Raw genomic sequence first — 12,106 nt, forward strand, 5'->3', positions numbered from 1 at the left:
CCACTTCCAGCAGCTGACACTATTGCTCTGTGTCTATTTCTCACTAAGAATTACATTTTAGGTTTTGGTGGCAAATAACTAAATAAATGAGTAGTTTGCTTTAACATTCTTTTTCTTGCCTTTTAATAGTTTGGTAACACTTTCCATTACACCACCATTGTCACCACACTAGCCATTTATTGCAGGACATAATCAGCAATGTACTATGTAATATGCTGAGGCACTGTGTGTAACAGCACTTTTATGATCTGTTGTAAAGTAAAACCACATATCAGTGCATAAAAATAAATGAAATGATATTACACATTTATATTAAGTAAATAACACTGTTGCTATTTAGTTACATTTAGTTACATTGGTGGTTACATTAGTGTTACCTGTTGTTTGGTAAGGTCTGTTCCTTTTTTTTGTTACCTCCCCTACAGGATTTGAAATGGCAGTGTGGTTGCAGGAGTTCAACTCCACTGTCTCTCCCACATTCCTGTCCACTCTCGAGGACGTAGAAAATGTCTCGCTGCACTCTAGTAGTCCTCACCCACCTGCTGGCATCAATGTCACATACCTGAACTTCTACCTCCACAATGCACCGGTGTCAGCCATCTTCATCGTGTCCTACCTTCTCATCTTCGTCATCTGTATGATGGGCAACGGGGTGGTGTGCTTCATTGTGCTGCGGAGCAAGACCATGCGCACTGTCACCAACCTCTTCATCCTCAACCTGGCTGTCAGTGATCTGCTGGTGGGCATTTTCTGCATGCCAACCACACTTGTGGACAACATTATCACAGGTCAGCAATAGTCTGTCTTGTTTCCATTCCAAACGCAGGGAAAGGTGGCTTAAATTTGGTGGAGATATTTAAAATGAGTGTTTTTAATAATTATGCTAATTAGAAGGGAATTAAGAATAAGTGGTTATATTATAATTGTCATGGTATGGCCCCTCCTCCCAAGTGTCTCCCCTTGTGTGTGTGTGTGTGTGTGTGTGTGTGTGTGTGTGTGTGTGTGTGTGTGTGTGTGTGTGTGTATGTTCGTTTGTGTGGCCATGCTCCCCATGTGTCTCACCTGTTTGTAATTGCTTGTCATTTATGTATGTATATAAACCCCTATGATTGTTGTTTGTTTTTTGTTCTTTTTTTTACTTTTTGTGAAGATTTATCTTTTTCACTCATACACCCAAGCCCATACTTCATATAGATATGAGTTTAGATATAAATGTCATGTCTAATAAGCAGATTATAGACAGTTCATCATGTCTGGTGACATTTTAATTCTAAATATCTCAGACCAAAGCCTTGTAGTTAACGTACCTTGGGTTGTGAGCCGTGACTGTTGAGCCAGGTGTCTTCTTGGTCAAACAGGCTGGCTGTGTGACGGATGCCAACAGCTTGGAGTAGTTTTGCGCTGTCATTCCTTCTCGGAAAGCTGAAGGAGAAGAACAGCAGACAGATGAAGGGTAACTGCTCAATGAGCCGAAAGGCTGAGAAGTCCTTCAGCATTTGATTGTGATGAGCTCCTACAGGGCATTACCTGTAAAAAACAAAACTTCCTGTGTATCCGTAATCCTGTCAAATCTTTTTTTTTTAAATGTATTTCTCCCTAAAGGTATGACACAGCGAATTACTATGGCAGAACTTATTTAAAGAGTGATATTTTTAAAAGAACAGGATTATAGGACTGAAATGGTCTTGTTTTAAGGCTGTGAGCCTTAGAGCACAAGTGGGTTTTTTCTATTTGTTCCTTTCTTTGTTTTTTAGAGAAATGATACTACATACCATGTGATTTTTGTCTTATTTAGACATTTTACAACTTTTTTTCTATTTAAAAATACCAGGGTGACCTCCTTTATAAAGTATACTGTGTGAGGAGCTTTATGTAAAAGCTCCCTGGTGTACTTGGCCCCTTGCACCCACATTAACAGTGGATGTGAGCGAGTGAGCCCTGTCTGTTGTAAATGTTGCAGGTGCCTGATGAATGAAGGTCCTGATGAGTGTGTTTGTGAAATTAAATATTAGACAGCAGTGCTATAGTTATTGTTCAGTTTGTTCTGCAGCTGATCCATTGACTTTGTTCACTGAAATGTTACTAATAATGGAAAGGATTCTCACCCTTATAACTTGTAGTGCAAGGGCCTCAATATTAATTATACTGTTAATGGATATGTCTGCCTGTCTCTTTTTAGATTCCTCACTTTATCTCTTTTTCTCTGTTGCTTTTATTCAACATGTCATACAATGAAGTCTCTATTAATTTCCAGTTTATATGGTTCTTTTTGCTTTAGTTGTTCTTTCTGTCATTACCTGAGATGGACAGCTTTACATCATATCTGTTCTCTGTTGTGTAGGTGTGTGTGTGTGTGTGTGTGTGTGTGTTGGTTGATATGAATGATGAGAACCTATAACCTATAATTCAGTGTTAAGATCCTTTGTCTCTCTCCACTTTCCCTTTCTCTCATTCTATCTCTCTCTCTCTCTCTCTCTGTGTTTGTTTTACTTCTTTCTACCTTTTCTCTCTCTCCTCTGTGCCTTGGACTGGCCTCTCAGCAGATTACGGTATCCTTGCCAACACAGAGGCTCAACACCGCACAGTGTCTCACAATGTAAACGACCACGACAATAGTTCCCATGGGCTTTTCTGTGTGTGTTTAAAAAAAGACAGCTTCGGAGTCACCCAGCAATCTTCCACAGTAGTCCAGAGGCACAGAAAGATACAAAGTATGAGAAAATTATTTTTGCTATCAAAAGGGAAAGTAAAGGATGTGAGGAGCTCTCCCTCTTGTTTAAGGTTAAAAAAGATGGCTCTAAAGAGAGAGTGATGACGATTCACAGCATAGTTCAGCAACTAATGCTTTTTGGTGGAAAAATTAGACTTCTCACAAATATACCTAAGTATAAATAGAAATATTATGTTTTAGAAATAAAATTAACATATAGTTAGTTGTTACTGAGACTATTGCTGTAACGGTGAGCGGTAAGGAGACGGAGCGAGATTTATTAAGGGCAAATCCAAAGTCGTAGTCGTTAGGGTAGTCTAGGGTCATAGAGCCAATTCGGAGATTATAGGGATACATGATGAACCAAAAACACAAGTACACAAAGGCAAACAGGGGAAGTAGGCTACAACAGAAACTAGGAAATAACACACGGAGGTAAGGAAACACAAACAGTCAAGATAACACATGGGCTGACAAACGCAGCCTTCGAAAAACAGACGGGCTTTCTAACATATAAACACAACGAACAGCTAACACACAGGCAATCAGGGTTAAAATACATGAACTTAACAAGGCAGAAATGAGGGACAGATGTGAGCAATCAAACGCGGGGCGGGGAAAAGGAAACTACGGCATGGAACCAAAATACACACAACAGGGAAAACACGGAACATGGAAGCTGGGAGGGACTAACTGCAGCAATTGCTATGACACTGAATCCTTCACTCATACAGTACTTCCTACAGTGTGTATACAACAGTGGCACAGTGGCATCATTTTCCCAGTCATTTCTCATTTGTTTTTTATTAAATAAAATGAGTGCTGTAAAAGATGGCCTGCCCTTGGTGTTGACCTTTCACTGTTACACTGCTACAGAGTTTTTAAATAAAATCTGTTGGCAGTACCATCTAACAGTGAACACTCACTTTTTGTGTTATTTTGCTTTTATTTTTCTGTTAGTTTTTCCTAGATAAATTGCAAAAGGCAACTCTACAAACCTTTTGTCACAAAGTGTTGAGGATAAAGGAGCAAATAAAAAAAAATGTAAAAATTAAAAAGAAAAAGAACTTTCAAGCTTTTGAAGGGGCACCCCCCCCCCCCCCCAAAAAAAAAGAACCACATCTCCAGAAGTTAATCTACTGAGTGCCATAGTGAGAGCTGGCAGCGATTCCAGCCAGCCGGTTGACAGGAGCACACCCACTGAGGCAAGCAGCCCTGACAGCTTGCAGGTTCAACACTGACAGCCCATTCTTTACAACCTGTTTTTCCAATACTCTACACTCATCCACCAGTGTGTGTGTGTGTGTGTGTGTGTGTGTGTGTGTGTGTGTGTGTGTGTGTGTGTGTGTGTGTGTGTGTGTGTGTGTGTGTGTGTGTGTGTGTACCAGTGCCAAAGTGCTTTAAATTGCCTGCATCAGACAATAGACTTTATGATGTTACACAGAGCAGTACAGCGTAATGAGTCCTAGTTTGAAGAATAGACAGAAAGATGACTGCAGAATTAATTTCATTAGGATGGCAAAATCACTCTCACTCTGCTCTGATAGGTTGGCCATTTGGAAGTTTGGTGTGCAAGTTGAGTGGGATGGTACAGGGAATATCAGTGTCTGCTTCAGTCTTCACTCTGGTAGCAATTGCTGTTGACAGGTAGGGAATTATTGGTATGCGTTTGACTGTATGTGTCAGTCACTCTCACAATGCATACTGCACACATGAAAGCATCAAGGACATTTAACCGCTATTTTTAAATTCAAGTTTTACTTTAAGTTAATTATTTTTAACTCTTTCATGTAGATAACAAAAATTGCATCTAATACCATATTGCTCTTTGCCTTGTTACATATGTCCTATCTCCTTACATGTGTTTCCTCTCCGCCCATTCCTGTCTGCCTTATTCTGCTTGCCTTTCTGTCCTTCTGCCAGGTTCCGCTGCATTGTCTACCCTTTCAAACAGAAGCTCACCATCTCTACCTCTACTCTCATCATCATCATCATTTGGGTGCTGGCCATCTCCATCATGTGCCCGTCGGGTGTCATGCTCCAGGTCACCAAGGAGAACCGTGTGTCCATTCTGCTGGGTGAGGGCAATGGCACACGCCCCTTCTTCTGGTGCCGTGAGAACTGGCCCAGCCCAGGCATGCGGAAGATCTACACCACTGTCCTCTTTGCCAACATCTACCTGGCCCCTCTGACCCTCATCGTGATCATGTACGCCCGAATCGGGATTGCTCTCTTTAAGTCACCGATTCCTACCTTTGCTGGCCGGATTGGGTCTGACTCTGCCCACGGCTCCACCTCAGGGCCTGGCCCGGGCAAAGCAGGCAGCTGCGAGGGCCGGCAGACAGTGTCAAGGAAGAAGAAGCATGCAGTGAAGATGCTGCTGGTGGTGGCACTGCTCTTTATCCTCTCCTGGCTGCCCCTGTGGACGCTGATGATGCTGAGCGACTACGCTAGCCTGAGTGAACGGCAGCACCGGGTCATCAACATCTACGTCTACCCGCTGGCCCACTGGCTGGCCTTCTGTAACAGCAGTGTCAACCCCATCATCTACGGTTTCTTCAATAAGAACTTCCGCCGTGGCTTCCAGGCTGCCTTCAAGCTGCAGCTTTGTGCAGCCCAGCGGGGACGGAGGAAGACCTACTCACACCAGGTCCAGGGCAATGCTGTCATGCCTGCCAGCATGCACCTGAGTGAGGAGGGTGAGGGCAGAGCCAGGGGTCCATATGCGGGGTCAGGCCTTGGCCAAGGGTTTGGGGGGGTGAGAAATGGCAAAGGTCTCAGTGAGGGCTGCCACTCTTCGCAAAAGGAGAAAGAGAAGCATCTAATTGTGGAGGATCCGCAAAAGGTGTGTAGGAGGATTTGTGCACTAAATAAAGCTCAAGTTTAGCCCTTTCCAACTCTTGGCAGCCAACAACAGATTACAAAATGAAAATAGACCCAATACCAACTCAGAAAAATGAAGGATGGAGAAGCATCTACCATAGTTTAACATATAGTTATGTGGCCTATTAAGAAGGTTAATGTTCTTACTAAAAGATCCTTTTAAGAGCAACATGATTTGAGAGTATTTTATAACATTGAAGCTCTCTGAACATCGAACTCAACAAGGTAGAAGGTACAGGTACAATTCCAATAGCAAATGCTTTTAACCCACAGTGCTGACTTGCTGTGAGTAATAATAATCACCCATACGCATTATCCATACGCATATTTAGCCATCATGGTTTTGACTCTCTGATCATACTGGGAGTTTGATTACATTTTCATAAGGCCTTGCACTTGCTTTAGACTAAAATGATTGCAGAACCAGAAGGTAAATATGTACAGAAATGATAATTACTAGGAAATTACCATGCCACCGTGTGTGTTGTGTACTGTGACAACACAAGATCACCTGCTGACATACAGGTCTGGAGATATACATAAACACATAAATGCCAGCCCTTTTCTATGGGGAAATTACTGTAGACACCGAAATTAGCTTGGGCATAGAAGATGGAGGAAATAGAGATCTAACACGAGCATAGTCTGTTTTGCACATGATTTTGCTAGCAAGTACATCTTTGTTTATGCTTTCAGTTTGCAGGTTACAGGAACACTAATTTTGTGTTTGCATCAATTAAATGATAATGTGCACTAAAATATCATTACTTAATATTTCTGATTTGCTTGCAGGTCATGCACGACCTTCAAGATGCCAACAGAGTGATTTTGTAATAATTTAAACATTTTTTCCTCTTCAAATCATTTGTGATTTCAGGAAACACAGTCAATGCCACAGTTAATTACATTAAAACATATGACAAACTTTAGGAATCGCAATCTCTTTTATTTTTGTGCCACAATAAGAGATGGAAGCCCATGTGGTGAAAGAATGGTGGGAACTCTCTCAACACACTCCTCATCAAATTCACACTCATCAAACTCTAGAGGAAGACACCACAGAGAAAGAACAGCTCGGAAAGGGAAACGGCCACTGCACCATCACAAACGACAAACAGCAAAAAAAGATGGGGTTTTGTAGAATGGAAAACTTTATACTCTCATCTTTGGGAATGTGAATTTCTGTCTCCAGTAAGAGCTATACTGGTATATGCAGAAGTTCACTGGTTGCCAGATTGCATCTTCCACAGCCTGGGGTGACTAATTTGGGTAGTGGGTGTGGAGTGGGATGGCATACTCTCATGAAGATATTTTTATTGCTGTCTTGTTAAAATGAATGTGTTTTGAGACAATTTTAGTGGAGTGTTACAGAGTGGTTCTACTGTAGATTGTGCACTTTATTCCTAATAGTGAAAACAGATGTAACCATGAGAAGACATTGTTCATTGTTCCAGTGACTTGTCTCAATCATCTCAAATGTATCTTAATACAGTTCTGTACCTGGTTTATTTTACCATGTTCATCAACAGAAGGTATTGATGTGCTTGAATGGAAATGAAATCTGACCTGGTAGTATTTTCTAGAAGAGGGAACATTACCTGTCACAAACAGTGTCCATGGGGGAAATGGCAACTGCCAAAACTGTCATTGGCCATTTTCAATGATGGCTATGGATGACAAACATTTGGTCTCTCTCTCTCTCTCTCTCTCTCTCTCTCTCTCTCTCTCACCAGAAATTATTTCTTTGTGAAAAATTTGTAACATCATCCAAATGTAATTCAACTTCTCTCTTTCTGCTGATTGACCAAGACAAGGCTGAAGATTATGCACACAGTCTGATTATACTTGGTCTGTTTACTCTTTTGCTGCTAAAAGACCCTATGTGCACATGTCTTGGTAAAACAAAAATGTTAAAGAAATGTATTGTTAGTCTGATATCGTTATGTGATATCTGGCCTGTCACTCTGCTCCTGCTTTGCTGCTTTTCATCCTTCGGGATCAAAATCTCAATGTCAGACACCCTAAAACAGCATGCAGAACTGTGAGTTTGATGTTATGCTTAAGGTCTGTTGCTCCTAATATACAGGTGACATCTTTTGGGATTGCAGAAAAGCAAACAGCTGTGATCCTGACAAATCATTGGCTGTGAAAATGAAAGCAGGATTTTGGGCTTATGCTACAGAAAGTTTTTCTAAAGATGTCCTAAAAATGTTTTAAAGCTCACACTGCCTTGTTAACATTACTGTCTTGTGTAATCACTGATATAAAAATACAATGATAGGGTGCCTTGTGTACTGAACACTTAAATATCTAAAATCAGTGTTGCAAGCAAAGGATTCTGAAGCTGAAGTCAGAATACATATATACATTATGTATGCCATAATGGCATTATTATCATTATTAATATTAATATTAATATTAATAAATCATTATTAATATGCATTAATGGCATTGATGATCAATAAACATTGTTCCCTGACTGTTGTCTATGTTAAGACACAAAGATGCCATGCAGTGTTCAAAAACTTCATGTTTGCAGTAATTGCATATGTAGTAGATAAGTGGGAAGTGGCAATTTTTCAAAGAGATGTTCAAAGCACCTTTTCCACAGAGTAATATGAACTGCTCATTCTCAGTTTATTGCTGTGTTGTGACTGCATGCATGTTGTGCTGTGTGTTGTGTGTACTGCAATCTTTGACATCATCACAACTTATCATTTGTCTGCTTGTGTTAAACTCACACACATAAGGCAGATCTTAACGTGGCCATCGAGACCTGCTCAAGGTTTGCACTGACCTACTGCAAACCACTAAACAGGCAAAGAGAAATTAAGTCTGTCTCTTTACCTTTTACCCATCACCACCCAGACACAAAAGCAAACCTACATGCACAGCGGGCCTCTCTCTCCCTCTCTCCCTATCCCTTTCTCTCACCCTCTCACCCTCTCTTCTTCCCTCCTTATCCATCTCTCCCTCCCTCCATCTCTCCTTCTTACTCTCTCATTGTTCTCTATCCTAGCACATCTTTGGTGTGCTTGCAGAATCCTTTATCCTTTGTATGCCACTTTAATGTGAACATGCATAGCAGTTAACTTTGTAAATATTCTCATGTGAGTTTCTATAGGGAGAAAAGGGCAATGACACTCAGATAATACCTGAGTGCTTTCTGTTCTCCAAATGCAGCATGACTGCTTGGGTGAAACCAGTTCTTCTGCTTCTTCTTCTTCTTCTTAAGCCAGGCTTGGCCCAGAATTTGGGGAATTGTGCTGGTCAAGATCCGGCTACTCAGGCCTACCTTAAAACATTGCAAAGGAGGCTTTGAAATACTCTCTGAGAATTAATCACTTTTGAATCAACGATGAATCAACCACACTTCTAAACATCTTCCAAGACCTTCCATGGATGGAAGATCCCACAGAACTATCTTGACAGTTTAGTTAGAATATTTTTGGGGGTTTTTTTTATCTGCACATGTAACATTCATAAAGTCTTTAAGTTTTGGTATATGGCTGCCAGGAGTAGGTGTTATAAGTCCAGTGAAGATGTAGACAGTCATGGTGGATGCATACAGTGAATGGACGTAACTATTTCAACAGTGTCTGGCATTTCTCACAAGTCACTAGAAATACATTAGGTTTGCATGGCCATTGTGTGGAGAGCTTTTTCTGTATGTAGTTATTGTCAGTTCTACTGTGGTAATGGAGCTTAGAAATTTTGTGTTCTGGTGTATCATTATATCATAATGATAGATTAATATACATAGGTTCATTGTAATGCTGTCTGTCAAGCTGTATTTAATGTAGAATATCAAACTAAATATATTGTCATATTTAAATATCTTGTGTAGTATATTAAACAGTGTTCCACCACGATTGATCACTGCAGGCTGTTTCACTACCTGTAATGAACCTATAATTTATTCCCAGGTTAACTGCTTCACTCTGACAATAATACATTTCTTGAGAGATTACACTAGCAGAGGTATATTCTCCATTAACAGTAAGGATTATATGATCTTCCAAAATAGTGAAGATGAAGGTGATTTCCAAGCTGTTTGGGTAGGTACTACACAGCATTAACACCTTAAGGGTTATGCAGTATATACAGTACTGTGCAAAAGTCTTAGGCCACCATTAGATTTTTTTGTTTTAGCAATGGTATAATGACCATATATAATTATTTCTCAGTCTTTTTATTAAGAAACAAATAGAAAATATGTACACAAAATTTAAACACAATTTTCATAACAAAATGTCTTTTACAGGCAAAAGTATTTAATGTGATCTCCCTTACCATTAAGCACATCTTGAACTCTTTTGAGGAGACTGTTCTGACATTTTCTGAAGTAATCTTCTAGTACATTATACGTCCTCTGTATCAGTACTTCCCAGAGTTCTTCTTTAGATTTAGGGGGTTTTTTTTTAGATTTTCCTATGTGCTCAAGTAGGTGTAAACACTTGCCACTGTAGGCTATTGAAGCTGTTTTTTCTGTTTTAATACTGTATACAAATTTCCAGTATTTTCTGATTTCCTGGCTGTATTCTTATAAAGAGACTGAGAAATAATTATATATAGTCATGTCACGGTTGGTTCCCGCCTAGTGTCTTGTTTCCATAGTAACCCTGTCTCATGTCTTTGTTTTGCCATTTCTTCCTGGTTTTCTTTACAAGTGCTTCCTTGTTTTGGTTTTATTTCTGTGCCACCTTTTATTTCTGTTATTGTTTTCATCCATTCCTAGTTTGTTCCCCTGTTAATCAGTATATTTACACCCTGTATTTGTTTCTCCTCATCACCTGTCATTTGTCCTAGCCCATGTCGTGTGTCCTAGCCTCGGTTGTGTACTGCCTGTTTATACTTAGTCTTTGATTGTGTAGCCTGTGTTCCACTTTGTAGCTGTTACTCTGTGCTCTGTTCTGTTTTTTATATTTTTGCTTTTTGTTTATGTTTCCCAGTGCTGTTTGTGTTGGCTCATTGACCCTGGTTCGTTCTATGGACTCTATGGATTTGCACGTAATAAATCATGCTATTCCTAGCTTACGTGTCCGTCTCATTATCACCTGCAATCTGGTACCCAGAACATGGTGAAAATCTGTTAAAATTGTTATTGCCCAAATACATTGTATCTGACTGTAAACACTCTGAGTAATCGCTAACTGTAAAAGTCAAGCAAATGAATAAAAATAAATAATATAGGTTGGTCTCAAACCTCACTTGAGTGACTGTCAAATACTGAATTGTATCTACAACATGTTTCTATGGCTCTAAACTCAGGACATGCGGTCATAAAAGACTCAGATCAGCTCCTTCTTCCGAAATGAAAATGTGCATAGATATCTATAAATGCAAACGTAAATAAATAAATGTCATTATCATTTGAAAGGATTATCACATAGTCTGTGCTTTTCTAATTTGCTGCGCACTCAGCTAATGCTGCCCTGTCACCTCACTGGATGCAAATGTGTCTTCAAGCTCAATATTCTGAGAGACAGTAATTTAATTTGTCATTTTGTTTTTTGTTCTACTTGTCATGTTCATATTGCTTACTTTTTTGTTTGTCTGTTTATTCACTCTACAGTAGGCAGCATCTCTTGGATATTTATACTATGAGCCAAAATATATAGTCACTGAAGAGGGAAGACTATTATTCTAAATAGTTAATACTCCACCATGGAAAACAAAATTTGTCAGCTGTGTGAGAAGAATTCATTCATCAGTTAAAAGGCCCAACACTTTGAATGAATAAACTGAAGGCTGATATGTGTCTACTACACGTGTCTATATTACTAGAGGTGATTTCAATACAGTCATCAACCCAACATTAAACAGATCTAATGCATCATCACAAATAAGGAATGGTCATGCCACAGAAGCCATTTAACAAGACATAATAGAGCTTGGCCTTGGAGACTGCACCAGAGTACACCCTCTGTTCACCAGCTATACTCTTATATCGACTTCTCCTTGACAAGTAACTCACTCATTTTGGTCACATCACACTCCACAATTTGTCCAACTGTTATCTTTGATCATGCTTCCTTTCATTTCACCCTTAACACATTTGGTCATCCTTTAGAGGGCTGGGCTAGTGGGGAGATACTATTTGATTTAACACAAGGTTCTCGTTCAGCAGCTGATTATGCCTTAGAGTTCTGCTCCTTGGCATCAAGTAGTGGGTGGAACGAGGTGGCTTTAACCACTGCTTATATGCACAGACTTGGTACTGAACTAGTTACCAAGATGACGCCAAATCACTGGAGTGGATCATTACACTATCAATCCGCCTGGATCACTTATTGAAAGAAATAGGAAGAAATAGAAAACAACAGATCGAGTATATCCTGCCTCCACAACCCAAAACAGAGGAAATGCAAGTAGATCTACACATTAGTCCACAGGAAAAACAATGCAGATACCATGGGTTGTGTGTATATTGTGGAGAGTCAGGACATATATTATGTGAATGCCCTATTTGCCCCCATAGAAGCAGAGTGGGCACACACAAGAGGCATGCCA

At 40.0% G+C, this 12,106-nt stretch overlaps 1 protein-coding gene across 1 annotated transcript; it reads left to right on the forward strand.

Annotated features, from left to right (window-relative positions):
* Positions 1-433: 433 nt before the first annotated feature.
* On the forward strand, positions 434-5,597 carry LOC113570253 (neuropeptide FF receptor 2). Its single transcript, XM_026998567.2, has 3 exons — positions 434-788; positions 4,258-4,357; positions 4,634-5,597. Exons 1-3 carry the CDS (start codon positions 434-436, stop codon positions 5,595-5,597), a joined length of 1,419 nt encoding a protein of 472 aa, XP_026854368.2.
* The last annotated feature ends 6,509 nt before the right edge of the window (positions 5,598-12,106 follow it).

The sequence above is a fragment of the Electrophorus electricus genome, chromosome 6 (assembly GCF_013358815.1).
Source record: "Electrophorus electricus isolate fEleEle1 chromosome 6, fEleEle1.pri, whole genome shotgun sequence".
Taxonomy (NCBI): Eukaryota; Metazoa; Chordata; class Actinopteri; order Gymnotiformes; family Gymnotidae; genus Electrophorus; species Electrophorus electricus.

Coding starts and splice junctions, on each gene's coding strand:
- LOC113570253 (XM_026998567.2), top strand. CDS start 434: ATGGCAGTGTGGTTGCAGGAGTTCAACTCCACTGTCTCTCCCACATTC. Junction 789..4,257: donor TGTGGACAACATTATCACAG/GTCAGCAATAGT, acceptor CTGCTCTGATAG/GTTGGCCATTTGGAAGTTTG. Junction 4,358..4,633: donor GTAGCAATTGCTGTTGACAG/GTAGGGAATTAT, acceptor TCCTTCTGCCAG/GTTCCGCTGCATTGTCTACC.